This window comes from Pristis pectinata, chromosome 3 (genome assembly GCF_009764475.1).
Source record: "Pristis pectinata isolate sPriPec2 chromosome 3, sPriPec2.1.pri, whole genome shotgun sequence".
Classification (NCBI taxonomy): domain Eukaryota; kingdom Metazoa; phylum Chordata; class Chondrichthyes; order Rhinopristiformes; family Pristidae; genus Pristis; species Pristis pectinata.
This window is the reverse complement of record NC_067407.1, coordinates 127737500-127755686: the sequence shown is the minus strand read 5'-3', so window position 1 is coordinate 127755686 and position 18187 is coordinate 127737500. Positions and strand designations below refer to the sequence as shown.

At 41.3% G+C, this 18187-nt stretch overlaps 1 protein-coding gene across 3 annotated transcripts in view; it reads right to left on the bottom strand.

Moving 5' to 3' along the window:
• The window catches only part of ltbp1 (latent transforming growth factor beta binding protein 1), a 399304-nt gene that overhangs the window by 133091 nt on the left and 248026 nt on the right, over positions 1–18187 (bottom strand). For all 3 annotated transcript variants that reach the window (XM_052011302.1, XM_052011303.1, XM_052011304.1), the window contains 4 exons: positions 9296–9421; positions 8780–8902; positions 5847–5966; positions 4256–4375 (listed from right to left, as the gene is read on the bottom strand). In XM_052011302.1, the coding sequence (XP_051867262.1) occupies positions 4256–4375; positions 5847–5966; positions 8780–8902; positions 9296–9421 (489 nt within the window). The remainder of the gene's footprint in view (positions 1–4255; positions 4376–5846; positions 5967–8779; positions 8903–9295; positions 9422–18187) is intronic.

Genomic DNA, 18187 nt, shown 5'->3' with positions numbered 1-18187 from the left:
CATAAGTAGTTAAGGCATGGATTCCAGACAAGGAACCACCACACTAGAAGAGGACATCCGTCTACCAATAAGACAAAGTTTTCAGAGTCCAAGATGCAGGATTAAACTAAAACTGCTTGAATAAATAAATCACCGTAGACACACATGCTGTACATGAGAAACAGTTTTTCCCTACTTCAGAGTGTACTTGAATACTTCAGAGCCCACCGGAGATGGTAATTCCTTCCTGTTACTTCCCATTCAAATTATTAACTACAGAGCCCTTTATATTGGTGTAAAACACTGAAGTTGGTACATTGGGTCACTAAATCTCATCTTGTTAATACATACAGAGACATACCTCCAATGCATTAGGAAGCAAAATACATCAACATTTTCAGACTTGACAGCACAAGTGCTCGAGGAAAAGAATAGCAAAAGTACTGGGATTAAATACTTGGACAAAGTATTAAAGTCAGTGAAAAATATAGGAAAGAATTCACTGAAAGCTAATCGCAATTGATGTATGATAAAATCAAGTAAATCTAAGTGACATTTCTCTTCTGTCAGATTATGAAGCCACTGGAAGTCTGAAATTAAGAAACTAAAGTGCTGTAAATACTCAGCAAGTCAGGTAGCATCTGAGGCGTCAGAAGCACATTTAGCATCTCAGGTTCTGATATTTTCTGCCTCTATTTAAGGAATAGGTATTGTAAGTGTGATCAGTGTGTTGATACACAGTAATAGTAAATTACTCAATCCCTTTCCCATTCTAATTACCTCTTTTACACTTTGGTAAGTTAACATTAGCAGGTCAGCGGACAGTAACGTCCAGAGATCCAAAGGTATTTAAAGACATCTAACCCCTAGCTATTTATCTTTCTATGATTGCAGCATCTCTGCACCATTCCTTGAAGTCCATCATTAAGTTTTACTATAACACCAGGAATTCTCAATATGTTCAAGGTCATCAAGCAATGAGTGTGGTTACTTTCTGAAATCTACTTTTAAAGCCAGTTCTTGGAAAAATCAATGTCTTAAACCAAGTTACGGACATTTGGTATCCCTTAGATAACAAATTGGCTATTTCTACTGTAAACAAATGAACAGGTCACTTAATACTTTGATGTCACAGAATCATAGAAAATTGCTCCACAGAAGCCCTTTTGGCCCATCATTAAAGGCCTTTCTGTCCATGCCAGCCAGAAAAAAGTTTGACAGGTACCTATGTAGCACTAGGGATGCGTTCCCTGATGTATGATAGCATCATATATAGTAAGACATATATTACAGATGGCACTGTTGTGCCAGAAACCAGGTGTGAACCCCTGCTCACCTCATGCTGTGTGCTGCTATGCTGGGAACCTGGCATGAATTACTGCCCTCTGTTGACTCACCCGCAGTAACAAATCACTCCACAGCTCAGTGGAGAAAGGCTGCCTGTGAGGGCTGGTTCAGGGTGGACAGGATGAGCAGTGCAGTCACTCAGCACTGATATGAAAATCTTAGGACTGCACCCTGGCTGGCACAATGAATGCAACCATTGTTGGGGACTAGCCGAACCTGCTCCATGTGTTGTTAGACTGCCTAGATCCTTTGGACTGCCTCAACACCATCTGTTGGTTATGATGAAAGCTGCCAAGTGTAGAACTTGTTACCATAGAGAGATCTCTGGGCTGTGGAGATCTGCAAAAGTGAGGGAGACAGAAGCTTCCATAACATCCAACATGAAGTGGTATGGGAGATGTAGGATCTGGGGAATCTGTCAATGCAAAGAGCAGCCATTAACAGTCCCCAGCAGCTCCAAGCTCCACATCTCTCTGCTGAGCAGCCCTACACCAGCCTTTACAGACAGCTTCTCCATAATAATTCTCCGCTGCTGGACCATCAGTGAGGAAAGGGGCTTGCGCTAGGGCCCCAGCCCAATAGTGTGTAGTCCAATTGGATGTCTTTTCAAAAGTATGGAGGAAATGTACCTGTGAGTGTTCAGACTGGAGGACTAGGCACCCTAAGACAAATTAACGCTCTGTGCAGTTACGCTAATCAGGGTATTTAAGCTAGCCCCATATCTCATGCATAGCTCTGATTATTACAGTATATCAATCTTCTCAGGTATATTTTTAAATGTGCTGGGAGTTCTGTCTGCAACATCCCTTCAGGTAGTGAGTTCCAGGGCCCCACCACTCTGGGTGCAATTTTTATCTTCCATTCCCCCTAATCCTTGTACCAATGATCTTAAATCTACACCCTCTCTGCTAAGGAAACAGCACTTCCCATTCACTCATCTGAGGCCTCTGATAATTTATGCTCTTCACTTCCAAAGTGAACAAAAGCAACCTCACTAATCTCTCGGCAACACACAAAGGAGTTGGAGGAACTCAGCAGGACAGACAGCATCAATGGAAGGAAATGAACAGTTAGTGTTTTGGGCTGAGACCCTTCATCAAGACTGGAAAGAAAGAGGGGATATATTCAGAATAAAAAGGTGGGGGGAAGGGATGGAGCAAAGGCTGGCGGGTGATAGATGGATCCAAGTGAAGGGCGGTGACATGCATGCGAGGGAGGGAGGAGAGTGGGAATGATATAAAAAGCTGCAAGGTGATAGGTGGAAGTGGCAAAAGGCTTAAGAAGATGGAATCTGAAGGAGAGGACAGTGGGCCATGAAACAAAGGGAAGGAGGTGGGGTGGGGAACCAGTTGGAGGAATGTGTGGGTGATGGGCCAGTCGGAAGAATGTGGGAGATGGGCAGATGGAGAGGGTGGGGGAGGAGAAAGAGATAGGATGACAGGGGCCATTTGGATCAGGAAAATAAAAAGAAAAGGAAGAGACAGAGGGGGTTGGTTACCAGAAGTTAGAGAAATCGAAGTTCATGCCATCAGGTTGGAGACTACCAAGGCAGAATGTGGGGTGTTGCTCCTCTAATCTGCATCTAGCCTCAACTCGGCAGTGGAGACTGTGGACAGACATGTCGGTGTGGGAATGGGAAGTGGAATTAAAATGGCTGGCCACAGGGGAGATCCCAGCTGGTACGGCGGACAGAGCGAAGGTGCTCATCGCCTTGATGCCCTCCATATATGCTGCCTGACCCACTGAGTTCTTCTAGTTCTTTGTGTGTTGCTCCAGATTTCTAGCATCTGCAGTCTCTTGTGTCTCACTAGTCTCTGGTTTTAAATGTAATTCCTCAGCCCTGACAGTATCCTCCTATCTTCTGCAGGCCATCTCAGAACAAAACACTCTGCTCTAGCTGGGGCCCAACGTATGTTTTATGCATTTTTAGTATGTCCTCTCTGCTCTTGTATTCTATGCAAAAACTGATAGAGACTAGCACCCAATCACTTTTAACCTTATCTACCTGTCCTGCAACCTTCAAGGATCTGTGGATATGCACTCCAAGCTCCTTTAGTTCAGCTACACTTCTCAGTATTGTTCACAGTCTTGACTCCCCTCTTCCAATGCACAACCTCACACTTCTCCAGACAGTATTCCATTTGGCACTTTTCTGCCCAGCTAACCTGTATTTATGGCATTTGGAAAGAAACTGACAAAATGTTATAAATGAAGGTTGAAGTTGCCCTTTCAGAAACTGCTTGATCCATATTCGATATTTTACATTCTTTCTGCTAAATTTCAGTTTCACTCTTTAACTTGAAAACAGAGCAAAGTAATAATTCAAAACTGTACCCGTCATCTGTTACATACTCAGGTTAACCTTTTGGTCTCTAATAGATTTTACTCTTTTCTTTGATGTGTTCTTTCCTTTCATGTGTTTATAAAGAATGTTTGGTTTTAATTTGATTTTACCTGCCAACATTTTATCACACACTCTCTTTGCCAAGTCAATGGAACTGAATGGGCAGAGGTGAGTAAAAATGGCAGACAATAAGCTGGTGACCAAAGAAGATATTTCTCCCACCCTACATCTTTCCTTTCTAAGATAACACATAGCAGACAATATAATTTATAAGGCAGTATATCTGAGAACTGTGCAGTATACTTAATTAAGAAGATATGCTTCATGGAACAAATCCAGCCTTCCTAATAGGGAACTGTGCTTGAAGGAAACACAGGTTAGGGAAGCAACACTGTGATTTGTAATCCCATCTCCCACTAATGCAGGATTGCTGTATCCAAAGTTAAATTTTAATCACTAGTCACCACAGATAATGCTGGAAGGAATGAAGATCTTTCATATATGAAGTTTCAAGCAAGAATGTTTCTTGGCAAAACTCACTCTGTATACAGAACAACTAGTGTGTAATCAGACCACACTACATACCTATGCATTGGCCATTTCTGCCTGTGTAGCCCTCTGAGCAAGGTACACACTCATAAGAGCCAGGACTGTTAATGCATCTTCCAGACGGACATTTGTTGGAATCCTGGCATTCATCAATGTCTGTAAATTTAAATAGATCACACAGCAAATTCAGCTCACATTTGAACATGCTTCAACTTCAATTTTACTGTTCCAAAATAGCAGAAAAGGGTGAAATTTTAAAAACAGAGTGCCTTATTTCCTTGATTGTTAGATCAGCTCAAATGCTCCATAACTGTGCCCTATTCTTAAAGGGCAGTATTGTTACAGCTCACCATGAAGAAGAGGTCCCTGGTTTTCAAGTCACTGACTCTAGCACTTAAGTAGTAGAGAGTTACACATTCATTAGTTGTTCCTCAATGATGTTCATCAAAACAATATCATTTATCGCTCACCAACAATATTGAAAAAGCATCAGCTGCTCATTATTATATTGCTGTTTGTGAGAGCTTGCTGCGTGGAAATTTGCTGCTGCGTTTTCTACATTACAACGGTGATTACACTCCTTTGTTGGCTCTGTAGCCTTTTCAGACCTCGTGAGTTTATGCAAGGGGCAATATAAATACAAGACTTTCTAATATTTTCAGACTTTCTTCTGAAGAAGTTCCATGCAGCAGTGTCAATCTTCACTCTCTGTTCCCTTCAACTTTGGTGCAGATACTGCCTCAGACATGGGACTGACTGATCAATGCAATTGAATCCCACAGGAACTACTAAGATCAGCCTTTGGGGAACCTCCTGCAAATCTGCCCAGAGTAGGCTGAGTGGTGTAGGAGGTGAGAATTGGGAGCTTGCGCTATGATCAGAGCCGAGTTCAAGAAGGAGATGGCTGCCATCAAACTGCAATCTGCTCCCATAAATTTGGCGCTTCAAGAGAAGGAATGTGTCCTCAGTCACCTGCACTGGATGTACAATAAGGCAGTGGCTAATCCTTGTTCTTTATCTCCAACACCCAGCTCTAGTTGGACAATGGAAGCACAGTATAACATGTAGTCACCAGTATATAAGCATGTTTAGACAAAAAAGTGGTAATGAATTTCCACCGCAGGCAATTGCTTACCCAATGGAAGGATGAATTGTGTCGGGGGAAGGGAACAGGTGGCTGGGAGAGGATGAGGAATCATGCCAGCATTTCTTCTAGCCAAAGAAGCTCCCACCCTTGCCTGATCTCACACTCAAGCCTTTGATTTAATTTTTGGCATTGGATTATGGGTGTTCATGTCTCTTGTTTATTTTTTGTTTAGATAAGATTTTCAGATTAATTTTCAGTTACTCCCTGTAATTCTCTTGGCTCCAAGGCAGTGGCTATGGCACAACAACGAGGTATTCAGAGATGGGTAACTGGAAGCACACCGTTGTTGCGTTTGTTTGGATGATTGTTCTTTTCCTCTGCAACCTCTTCACACATTATTTTATCCTGCTTCTAAGTAAAGTGAAATCAAAATCTGTAAGAAAATATTCCATTCTGCATCCTGACTGCCAGATAGCACAAGCTAGTGCTCAAAGTCACCAGTTGTGCAGGGTCTATTCAAAAATTGAAACACAAACTCACCTTCACACTGGCCATTGTTCATTCTGTACCCGGTATCACAGTACTGACATCTATAGGAGCCTTCAACATTAATGCAATGTCCTCCTTCACAGATATTAGGTCTCAGGCACTCATCGATATCTTGAAATTAGACAGTAAATTGTTGAGGGCAAAATAATATGATGCATATACCAAGTAACATCTAGTACTGCATAAAGAATTGTTGAGCTGTTAAAGCAAGGAAGGAAGTCATTTGGCCCATCAACCCTGTGCTGGCTCTTTTCAAGCGTGATCCATTCAGCTCCATTCTCCATTTCTTTCCATATTGTTTGCAATTTTTGTCTGCTTCAAATACCTATTTGATTTCCTTTTGAAAGTGACAACTGAATCTGCTTCCCCCACTATTTCAGGAGACCTTCTGCTGTGTGAATAAATTTTTCCTCATGTTACCCCTCGTTCTTTTGCCAATCTCCTTAAACTTGTGTTCTCTGGTTCTTAACCCTGCTGCCAATGGAAACAGTTTCTCTTTACTTATTCCATCTAGATTTTTGATGGACACCTTTCAACATTCTCTACTCCAAACACCACATTCTCAGTTTGCCAGATTACCCACGTAACAGGAGTACCTCAGTACCAGAATCATTCCACTAAACCTTCAGTACACTCTCTCTCATCACATCCTTCCTATAGTGCAGAGACCGGAATTGGACACAATACTCTAAGTGTCTGAAGCAGTGTTTATTAGATAGATACAGTCAAATAGCATAGAGACATACAGCACAGAAACAGGCCCTTTGGCCAAATGAGTCTATAATGCTCATTGACCACCCATTCACACTAATCCTACATTAATTCCACTTTTTATTCTGCTCACATTCTCATCAACTCCCTCCCTACCTCCCCAGTTTTTACATACCAGGGGCAATTTACAATGGTCAATTAATCTAATCTATTAGGCCACACACCTTTGGAGTGTCGGGAGAAACCAGAGCACCCGGAGAAAACCCACATGGTCACAAACAGCATCCAAGGTCAGGACTGTTCCTGGATTTCTGGCACTATGAGGTGGCAGCTCTACTAGCTGTAGCACAGAGCTATCCCATTCAACATAACCTCCTTACATGGTATCCTATGAGTATTCCTTTAGTTATAGAGCATAGAAACAGACCCTTTGGCCCAATTCATCCATGCTGACCAAGATACCTATCTACCCTAATCCTATTTGCCTGTGTTTGGCCCATAACCCTCTAGTCCTTTCCTATCCATGTACCTGTACAAATATCCTTTAAAGGTTGTAACTGTACCTGCCTCTACCACCTCCTCTGGCTATTCATTCCATATACCCACCACTTGCCCCTCAGATCCCCTTTAAATCTTTCTACTTTCACCTTAAACCTCTGCCACCTGGTTTTAAACTCCCCTAACCTGAGAAAAATATGTGACTACCTACCCTATCTATGCCCCTCATACTTTTATAAACCTCTATAAGGTCACCCATCAGCCTCCTTTAGTCTAGGGAAAACAGTTCCAGCCTATCCAGTCTCTCCTTATAACTCAAGTGTGGTAAACAAAATTGTACACGATGTTCCAAGTTCAGCCTAATCAACGAGTACAACATGATGTCCCATATCCTATACTCAATGCTTCGGCCACTGAAGGCAAGCATACCACACCTCTTCTTCACCCCCCTATCTATGTCACCACTTTCAGGAAACAATGTACTTGTACCCCAAGATCTCGCTGTTTAGTAACACACCCCAATACAGTGCCTTTGACTGTGTATGTCCTGGCCTAGCTTAGCTTCCTAAAATGCATCAGTTCTATTAATAAAGTCCAGAATCCCACATACTTCCTTCAAAATCCTGTCCTTCAAAGAACTGTCTATCTCTGTTCCTACATTCCCTTTGGGATTCCATCCACTATATAGGCTTACATCTTTCTTTGATAAATTTCATCTACCATAAGTTTGCCCATTCCACCTTCCTGCCTATATGCTCACAAAGTTTATCACTGCCTTCCTGAAGTGTATTTCTAAAACACTGCACATAAATCCAGCACTCCATCTACCAACATACATCCAGGAATGCATGCTACATAGTTCTAAAATTTCACTTGCATCGTGCAAGATCACAACAGTAGTATTTACTCTATACAACCAAATATTATAATTATAGTTTATAATTATTTTGGATATTTTACTATCATAGCCAGTTCCTGCTGTAAGATTTGGGTATTTGACAACATTTATGCACACAAGGGATTTAACTTCCACTGAGCACTATTTTTACTGCAATAGCACGTGTAGATTAAATTCTAGCTGATGCTATTTCAAAGTTGTCAACAGCTCTTTTAAAATAGATAGGTTAACAACTGGTAAAAGGAAGCAGCTGAATAATTTAATACCAATATATTAGTTAGTGTACTAAAAAGTGTAAATGTTGGTAGTCAAACCTCTACTAAGTAGAGTAAATGTTCCTATGTTATTGTTCACAGGAAAATCTCTTCAATTGTGCGCAACTTTGCTTGCAAATCTTTGGAGGGGTGCTAGACTAGTGCTGGAATGACTTCTGTTAATAAGTACACTACCACAGCAGTGAAACTAGCTACTGAATGAAAAATAACAATTCCCAAAGAGAAACTCCAGGAATTGTTCTGCGTTTCTCACTCTGTAGCCTTTGATAGAAGTTTGGCAAAATGAAACAAATTCCATCTATCATCCTCATAAATGAGATTTCTGCTGAACTTTTAATGGCAAGGGAGTGGGAGATTCATGTGGGGTGGGGGTAGTTGTGGTAGAAGGTCATTGCCATATAATGTCCAATCTTCCCCGAGTGAACTGGCTTTTAATGAGAAGACTGGAAAGTTTCTTGCAGAAGTTTGAGGTTTTGAACCTTTTAAACTAGCATCCTAATGGTTATGATATTAGATCCTCCCTGTGAAATGTGGAGCATTACCAGTGCATTGTGTCCCTCCATCTGATGTAAAGCCTTGGTGACAGATGCATCGAAAACTCCCTTCAGTGTTCTTACAGCGGCCATTGGAACACGGCTGTGGAGCCTGGGTACATTCATCCACATCTGTGAAAGCCAGATCATGCTCATTAGTTGCATAAGTTACTTTCTGAGTTGAAGCTGAGGCAAGTATCTGGCCTGCAGAGTCTAGAGGGGTTGCCAGAATGAGAACCATCAAGTATTACTCCCCGGCCCCTGTTAAATGCTTGACTCCCACCTGGAGCTGATGACAGTCCCAGGTAGAAACTGAAAACACACCAAGGTGGATTGCCAAGGAAATGGCAAGGTGGGATATGTGTGCATCCAAGGCAACTGGGGATCTTAAATTCAAGTAATTGATGAAATCCAAGCAATTGAACAGAAAACTGAATGCAAGCAGCAGATTTCCACCAGTCCAAAACTTGCCAACAGCCATTCAATATAATTACACACAAAGAGGTCTGGGCTGTCAATTCTTACCAACACATGCAGTTTGCAAGGTGTTGAGGTGGTAACCGGGATCACAGTTACATGTGTATCCCTCTGGAAGATTGATACACTGGCCGGGTCCACAGATTCGAGGGTTAACTGAACACTCATCGATTTCTGAAAAGAGAATGTTGCAACATTAGCTAAATCAATAATAATGATTCATATTCTCTTGGTCTGTTGCACCACAAACTTGTTGCTTATATACTGAGCTACCTTGCTTATAATAAGATCATTGGATACATTTCATGAGTTGACCACCTTCCAGTGCACAGAGACAAACTGTCTGAATCTTGTAAAATATCATCTCAATACAAATTAAACTATGAAGGAATAATTTAACTTATGATAAAGGTCTCTTTTGGGGAGAATGTCGAAAGGATGCTGCTGAATGAACTGTACTTTTACACCACTTAAGCCACAGATTTGCCCTACATCTCTAAACCATTATAATGAATGAATAAAACATCTGCAGTCTCTTGTGTATCTCCATTCTAATGAGCTGCTGGTTTGGAGGAAAGGTGGCTTTGTACATCCTGCTGCAATTTTTATTATGGCATTTGATCTTGCTCTCAGCTTAAACAGAAGCTCATAAAAACGTTCTACTAATTTGGAAGTTTATCTGCAGTACTACCCAGAACACTAGCTTGCCTGCACCAATTACACTGTAACACTGCCTCTTGAACAATAAGAAGATTGCCAGAGTTATGGGCAGTAAGGAAGGTTGTCAAAAGATTTATTAGGATTTAGACCAGCTGCAAATATGGGCAGAGAAATGGCAGATGGAGCTTAATTCGGACAAGTGTGAGGTGTTGCACTTTGGAAGGTCAATTGTAAGGGGAAAGAATATAGTGAATGGTGGGACCCTAAGAAATATTGATATACAGAGGGATCTTGGGGTGCAAGTCCATGGCTCCCTGAAAGTAGCAACAAAAGTAGATGGGGTGGTAGCAGAGATGTACGGCATTCTTGCCTTCACTAGTCAAGAATGAATGTCGGGAAGTCATGATGCAGCTGTATAAAATTTTGATTAGGCCACATTTGGAGTATTGTGGGTGGTTCTGGTCACTGTATTACAGGAAGGATGTAGGAGCTTTGGTAGGCATATATAAAATTATGAGAGGTGTACATAGGGTAGATAGTCAGAGTCTTTTTCCTAGGGTGGAAATATTAAATTCTAGAGGGCATACGTTTAAGGTGAGAGGGGGAAAGTTTAAAGGAGATTTAAGAGACAAGTTTTTTTTCCACACAGAGACTGGCAGGTGCCTGAAATGTGCAGCCAGGAGAAGGAACCAGATACAATAGCAACAATTAAGAGGCATTTAGGCAGACACATGAACAGGTGGGGAATGGAGGGATATAAACCATGTGCAGGCAGATGTGCAGTTAAAATTGACATCATGTTCGCTATAGACATTGTGGGCCTAAGGGCCTGTTTCTGTGCTGCACTTTTCTGTGTTCTATGAACCAAGTCTCCCTTTGTTTTAATTCACTTATAGGATTATGCATCCCTTATTGCCCTTGAACTGAGCAGACTGTTAAGAATCAGAGGTGAAAGTGAGCTTGTCCAATGTAGCTGTAAGGAAGTAGCCAATTCTTTCAGTACAAAAGGATAAAATGGAAAATGTTAGCAATACAACCATTACAGGAAGAATTTTACATTACTTGCACCCTTACTAAGTATCAATTGCAGTAGTGGGTCTAGAGTCTTATATAGGCCAGATAAGAATGGCTGGCTAACGTCCAGGGGCTTTAGGGTTCCTGTTACTGAAATTTATTTAATTATTCAAATTTGTCAGATGTCCTATCAGGACTTGGACCCACTTCTCCAGGCCAACAAGTAATATCTTAGGATACATGTCAGAACCACAACAGTACCACACCACAGCCCTCAGAATTTCAAATGAGCAGGGAAACAACCCATTGTTTGTTTTGAAGATGCTGGGTTAGAAGCCTGAGAAGGCAATGAGTTCAATTTTCATGGGTTTTATGGATTCACACAAAGATTTATTGTGGGAACCTGGAACAAGACGCTCATCCTGCTGTGCTCTACAACTCACACAGCAGCTGGAATGTTTATTGTCCTCCACAGCATCTGTAAGTTCACCCAGTAAAGTGGTCCTTCACTTTGAACTCCCTGATTCTCATCAAATGGACTGCAAATACTGCCAACCACACTCTTGTACAGAATCAATGTTCCACCACAGTTAAAGGGAACTGTATTCTCCACTACACTGTCCTATACACCTAAATACTGCACCCTACAAGTTCTGAGGAGTCATTTTTGCGGGTTTCCTTGTTCAAAGCCCTGAATGTGGCCCTGCAGATTAACTAATGCTCCTCACTGTACTTCTATTTCAATGCACTCCTGGCTGGCTTAACTTGTTCTATTTCCCATAAACTTCAGGTCAGCTGAATCTCAGCCATTCATGTCCTAACCTTACTCACCTCTAACTCCATCCCTGGACCCATCCTGTACACCACCCACCCACCCCTCCACCACCTCCCTCATCATTTCCATGCTTGCTGAACTATTCTGGCTTCCAATTAAACAATGCCTCAGTTTTAACACTCTCCCCCAATCCCAAATTCCTCCATAGCCTCATCCTCCCCATCTCTACAATCTCCAGCCTTGTAATCCTCTACGGCCTTTATACTCCTCCAGTTCCGCTCTCTTGATCAAACCCAGTTTTAACTGAACAACCACCAGTGGCTATGTATTCAATCCTAAAGCTCTAAGCTCTGGAAATGCAACCCAAAATATCTTCATCTCTCTTTCATCCTTTAAGCCTAACTCTTTGGTTTTTTGCCCTTGTGCAGCTCATCCAATGGTAATTTTGATAATGCTCTAATGAAATGCCTTGGAAACACCTTGCTACTTAAAGATATTATGAAAATATTGTAAAAAGCAAGCAAAATCATTTTTAAAGAAAATCAAACAAAATTAATGCACATTGCATCTGTATTAACATCCTTCACACATCATTATATATTAGAAAAAAAACAGACATCTGGCTCTCTAAGTCTGCCCTGCCATTCATCAAGATCACAGGTGATCTTCTATTGCAACACCATTTTCCTGAAATAGCCTCATATCCCTTGATTCCCTTAATATAAAAAAAAATCTGTTTTGAATAAATTAATTGACTGAGCCTACTCAGCCCTCTCAGGTATGGAATTCCAAAGATTCACTCCACCTCAAGTAATTTGTACACCTCAAGAGGTGTACAAAATATTAAGAGGAATAGATAGAGTGGACAGCCAGCGCCTCTTTCCCAGGGCACAAATGCTCAATACAAGAGGGCATGGCTCGAAAGTAATGAGTGGGAAGTTCAAGGGAGATATCAGAGGAAGGTTTTTTACCCAGAGAGTGGTCAGGGCATGGAATGCGCTGCCTGGGGCGGTGGTGGTAGTGGAGGCAGGTACATTGGTCAAATTCAAGAGATTACTAGATAAGCATATGGAAGAACTTAAAATAGAGGGATATGTGGGAGGAAGGAGTTAGATAGTCTTTGGCGAGGTTTAAAGGTCGGCACAATATTGTGGTCCGAAGGGCCTGTATTGTGCTGTACTGTTCTATGTTCTAAATTTCTCCTCATCTCAGTCCTAAGTGGCCCATAACTTATACTGAGACTATGACACGTGGTCCTAGGCTCATCAGCCTGGGGAGGTATCCTCCCTGCATCCACCCTGCCAAGCCCTTTAAGAATTTTGTACAATTCAACAAGATCAACTCTCACTCTTCTAAAGAATACAGGCTTGGTCAAACCTGCTATCCCAGGAAGTAGTCTGGTGAATCTTCATTGCAATCTCTCTATGGCAAACATATCCTTTTTTAGGCAAAGAGAACAAAGCTGTACGCAATGCAAAATGTTCCATAAAACTAGTCATCGCCTTCATTGAAACCAATTTAACATTTTACTTTGATAAAAATTTTGTCTCAAGATCAACATTTCACATTCCTGTTCACTCTAAGGTAATTCTGATCACAATAAAAAATGACAAAGGTTATCTCAAATAATTTTTTCCCTGTTTCTTATTTCATGCATCTCATACTGCCATTTCCTGATTGATATGTGTGTTGTTAAGAATTGTTTAATTAATGTTGTTACCTGTTCCTTCAGAGAGGCTGCACAAAAATCCAGGGCTGCCTCTCTGAAGGAACAGGTAACAACATTAATTAAACAATTCTTAACAACACACATATCAATTGGGCAATGGCAGTATGAGATGCAGAAACAGAGCACAGGTAGAACAACAGGCAGAACATTCTGGGTTATTTTCAGACATCTGATAATGGGCATGAAGATGTGGCACTGACAGCTGCCCTATATAACTGTGCAGAACAAAAATATCTGTATATCCTGTTCTCCCAGCAGAACCTTGGCACTTTCAGGATTAAAAAATATCAGGAAATGTCTGAATACACAAGGAACTCTAATGGAACTATAATGTTCCTTCAGAGCCAATTTTCCAATTACTTGCTGTCACCAGTAGGAACATCAGTCACAATCATGTTTGTACATCAGAAGAGAGTTGCAGACAGTGTGCATGGGGTTCTCTGATGTCTATATCCAACAATCAAAGTTGCCAGTTACCAGTATGTTGTGCTGAAACATTGTCTGCCCTCAGCTACTTGCATTTGCCTGAATTCCTGGCCTTGTAATTAAAGCAATAATTTACAAAAAATTAAGGAACTAAACTGGAAATCATCATACATAAGACTGATGCATTTAAGGGTAAACTACATATACACCTGCAGAGAACAGTAATCAAAAAACAGTTTGACAGAGTTAGATGATGAGACGTTGAAGAAGACTGATGGAGTATAAGCACTAATGAGATTGAAAAGTCTATAATGTGTAATGACAAACAATTGGAGACACAAGGGACTGCAGATGCTGGAATCTGGAGCAACAAACCATCTGCTGGAGGAACTCAGCGGGTCAAGCAGCATCTGTGGAGGGAAAGAAATCATCGCTATTTCGGGTCAAAACCCAGCATCAGGACTGAGGTCTTGTTTTCCTTCAGCACATTGTTTGTTGCTTCAACTTTGACATTCCCCACTTTCCAGAAGCTCTCACTGTGAGCCTTTGCAGTTGTATGGGACACGGGACTAAGTGGTTAGTTCTGTCAGACAGCAGACACAAGCCAAAAGGGCTGAATGGTCTCTACTTGTGTGGGATGACCTGCTTCCAATGAGTTCCAGGCATTCAGCCACTCTAAGATGCCATTCCATTTGGCATGTGCCAAACTTCAGGCCACAACTGACTGATACTCCTGGAGTTCCAGGCCCTTTGTTGCATGGTGGACACAGAGGTCATTACAATAGCTCGCATTTTGTCGTCTTCTTCTCTGATAATGGAGTCGCAATGAGGGTCATTTCCAGGTGGGTTTGTTAACCCTTGTGGAATTGGTTCATGGCATTTTAGTAGGAGCAACCCTCTAGGCCTGTGGTTCTGTTGGGAGGGCAGTGTGGAGGGGTATAATAAATGGGTCCTTAAATGCAGATCTTCCCAGGTGCTGGAACTCTGCTGATGTTTTTAGTCAACCTTGTCTTGCTGCAAGCTAAAGATGTAGGAGATAGAGCAGTGGTTCCCAATCTTCTTAAATTAAACCTCCATAATTAAATTAATCCTTTATTATGAAAGATTCTCACTAAAATATGCACCACCCCCACTTTAGCAAGCCTGGTGATATCACAGACCACTCCTTTTAAAGGAGTTGGGTCTATCCCAATGATTCTCAGAGATTGCTAGCATCTCTACAGGTGGGGCAGAAAGTATGCCGAATTGTATTTATTTTTTTCTTTATTCATGAGCTTTCTCAAGACATTATTAAAGGCTCTAAGGCACCCTGCTATTTTTAGCACTTTCCCTCCCATCAACCCCCGCCAACCCTAAGAAGGTGACACACCCCTGATAAGAACCTCTGAGTTGGGAGAGGCCATGGGCCCCTCGAGCTTGCTCTGCCATTCAATATCTCAGACCTTCTCTTTTGGTTCTACTCTCCTATCCCACCTCCACATCTCTCATACCCAGAACCAACCCATCTCATCCTTGAAGAGTCCAATGTTAGAGTATCAACTGCTCTCCAGGAGAGGCATTTCCAAAGATTCACAAGGCACTAAGTAAAGAAATTTCATCACATCCTAAATGTCCAACACTCCCATCCTGAGACTATGATCTCTGGCTCTGCTTCTCCAGCCAGAAGGTGAAGGTGATCCAAGAATAAATCCCATTGCTGTCTTTCTCTAGATGGCATAAACAGGGTGCTCTTTGAAGTCCCATTGTGCTGAGAAAGGGCATCCATGAGGGTTCCAAGGCTGTAAAATGGCCTGCCTGCACCCCTGAGAGCAGCTGAATTGGTTAATTATGCTTCCATTTCATTCTATAGCTAATAATTTAAATGCTTCCCCCAAAATTTGGTAAGACAGAAGTGATAGCACCCCCCTCCCATACTGTGTCCCACATTGTAGCTTCTATAGAGGAAGACATCAAATGCTAAGTCACATGGGTCAAAACATCAAGACAAAATGAGTCATTCAGGGTCCTTTGTGTTGGGCTCCTGACTGTCAGTTACATCAGCAGTTCTTGTGGAAAGCAGGGCTGTGGTTACTACTTGCTGAGTAGGGGGAAAAAAACCTTTGGCATAAAACAAAAGCAGCAGATGAGTCTAATGTTTAATTTAACTTCCAGCTTCTTGTCCACCTCAGCCAGAAACACACAAAAGTACAAAACTGCTGGAAAACTGAAATAATAACAGAAAATGCTGAGAATATTCAGCAGTTCAGGCAGCATTCATGGAGAAAGAAACACCAATGTTTCAACTTGATGTTGAGAGGTCATTGGCATGGAACATTAATTCGGCTTCTGTTCCCACAGGTGCCGCCTCACCCGCTAGAAGAATATTCTTGGAAGCTGTGTACTTCCCTTATTGAACCTTATTATCAGCTCCAAGTGGCCTGGCCCAGAGAAACTGAACCAAAGAAGGGGAAAAAGTAGCACAGTCAGCACCAGAAACAAAAGCAAAAGCAGACTGAGTAAGCATTTACACAGGAACACTTAGTCCATACCGTTTGTACAAATGGTTCATTCCTAAACTGGCATGCTCTTACAGTTGAGCTTTCACCAGCCAAGTTAAATAACACTAAGTTCCCATTTGTCTTTATCATCCTTGGTTACATCATCTCAAGTGATACTGGTGCGGTGCTAACTTGAGTAACCCAAATAGATTTTTAGTTTCATTTGTACAACTCCAGTACAAATATTTGCAGTGCATGTTCAAGGGATAACTCTACACCAATTTCTCCTGATAAAATATTCAAGAGATCCAGGGCCAAAACACAATTGGAGCTGGCTGGAATGTTGCAAATTCCATGCATACATTAGATCACTTCTTAATGATTACTCTCAGTCTGCAACAAATTGTGCAGAGAACAGAACAAAATCTACCCTGACAACTGGTCTTCGACCTGAAACATTAACTCACTTCCTTCTTCCACAGATGCTGCCCGACCTGCTGAGTGTTTTCAGCATTTTTTGTTTTACAGCACAAAGTCTGCCCTCCCTCAGACTTAGCTAGACATCAAAATGCCTGGCTTTCCAGAATAAAGGTTATTAACCATGTCTCCAGTGCTGCTAATAACCCACGTAAAGGGCATTGAGTTCAAGGAGCTTGTAAACCAATCCTTTCCATTTCGTAGTAAAAACAGAAAATGTTGGAAAAACTCAGCAGGTCAGGCAGAATCTGTGGAAAGAGAAACACTTTATGTTTCAAGCTGAAAATCCTTTATTAGGACTGTCCCTTAATCATATTGAATGACAATGTAGGCTTGAGGGACTCGGTGATCTGTTCCTGCTATTTTCTTGTGTGTTTTTGTGAATTCTCCATTATAGTGACCATCTTATCTTTATGGTTGCCCAATTTTGGCCTCCTCTATATTTCATCTTCTCCGGGTCTACCCTATCGACCCTCTCTTTATTTTAAAAGTTTCCATTATATCTCTTTTTCAATCTTCTTTTCAGCAGCATTTTAAAAAGCCACAGTGTGTTCAATCTTTCCTGACAATAATAACGTCTCAATTCTGGTGTCATGCTCAGCTTCTTGCTCAAATCAAGACAATGTCATCAGCCCCAGTTTTCTGATTTCCACAGATCACTTCTGAGAACTTCTACACAGGCAGACCAACTTTCTGGCAGACTCTGCACTGAGACCATGTATCAACAACATAGAGAATAGTGATTGCATGCTACAATTCTTAAAGTGGTTCCAAGCAGTTTATTACAGAATGTATATTCAAAATATCAATGGAAAGGAAGAAACAACAGGAGGTTGTCAAAATCAGTACTAAATCGTTTGATTTTTAAAATGGGTTCTTAAGTTAACTCACTTGTTTAATATTGACCACATATGTATCAAACTCTACCCTATTCACTCGTATCTGCAATCTGACGAAAGTTGCACTAAGGCAATATCAACCAACAATAATTCCATTCTTACTATATCCTACAATGTCCTCATCACAGCTGTCTAGAGATTTAACTTTACTAGACAAGACACATTTCCAAACACAGCAAAACACCTAAATACAGAAGGAACTTTTGTAAAACACTGTGGCAATCTTTAAATAAACATTGCTGCGGATGTTTAATAGGAAACCAAATATACCAAACTAATTTGATTACTTTGGTAATCCTGTTTCCTATTATATAGCCAAGCTTGATTTAAACATCCTTCACCTGTTTAGAAGCAGAAAGACAATGATGGAGGCTGAAATGCTGGGTTGACCCAAATGCTTTATTTATTTTTAACTTATTTAAAATACCATGAAACAATGCCCTACAGGCTTTAACAAAAGATTTAAAAAGTAAGGGTCAGTTA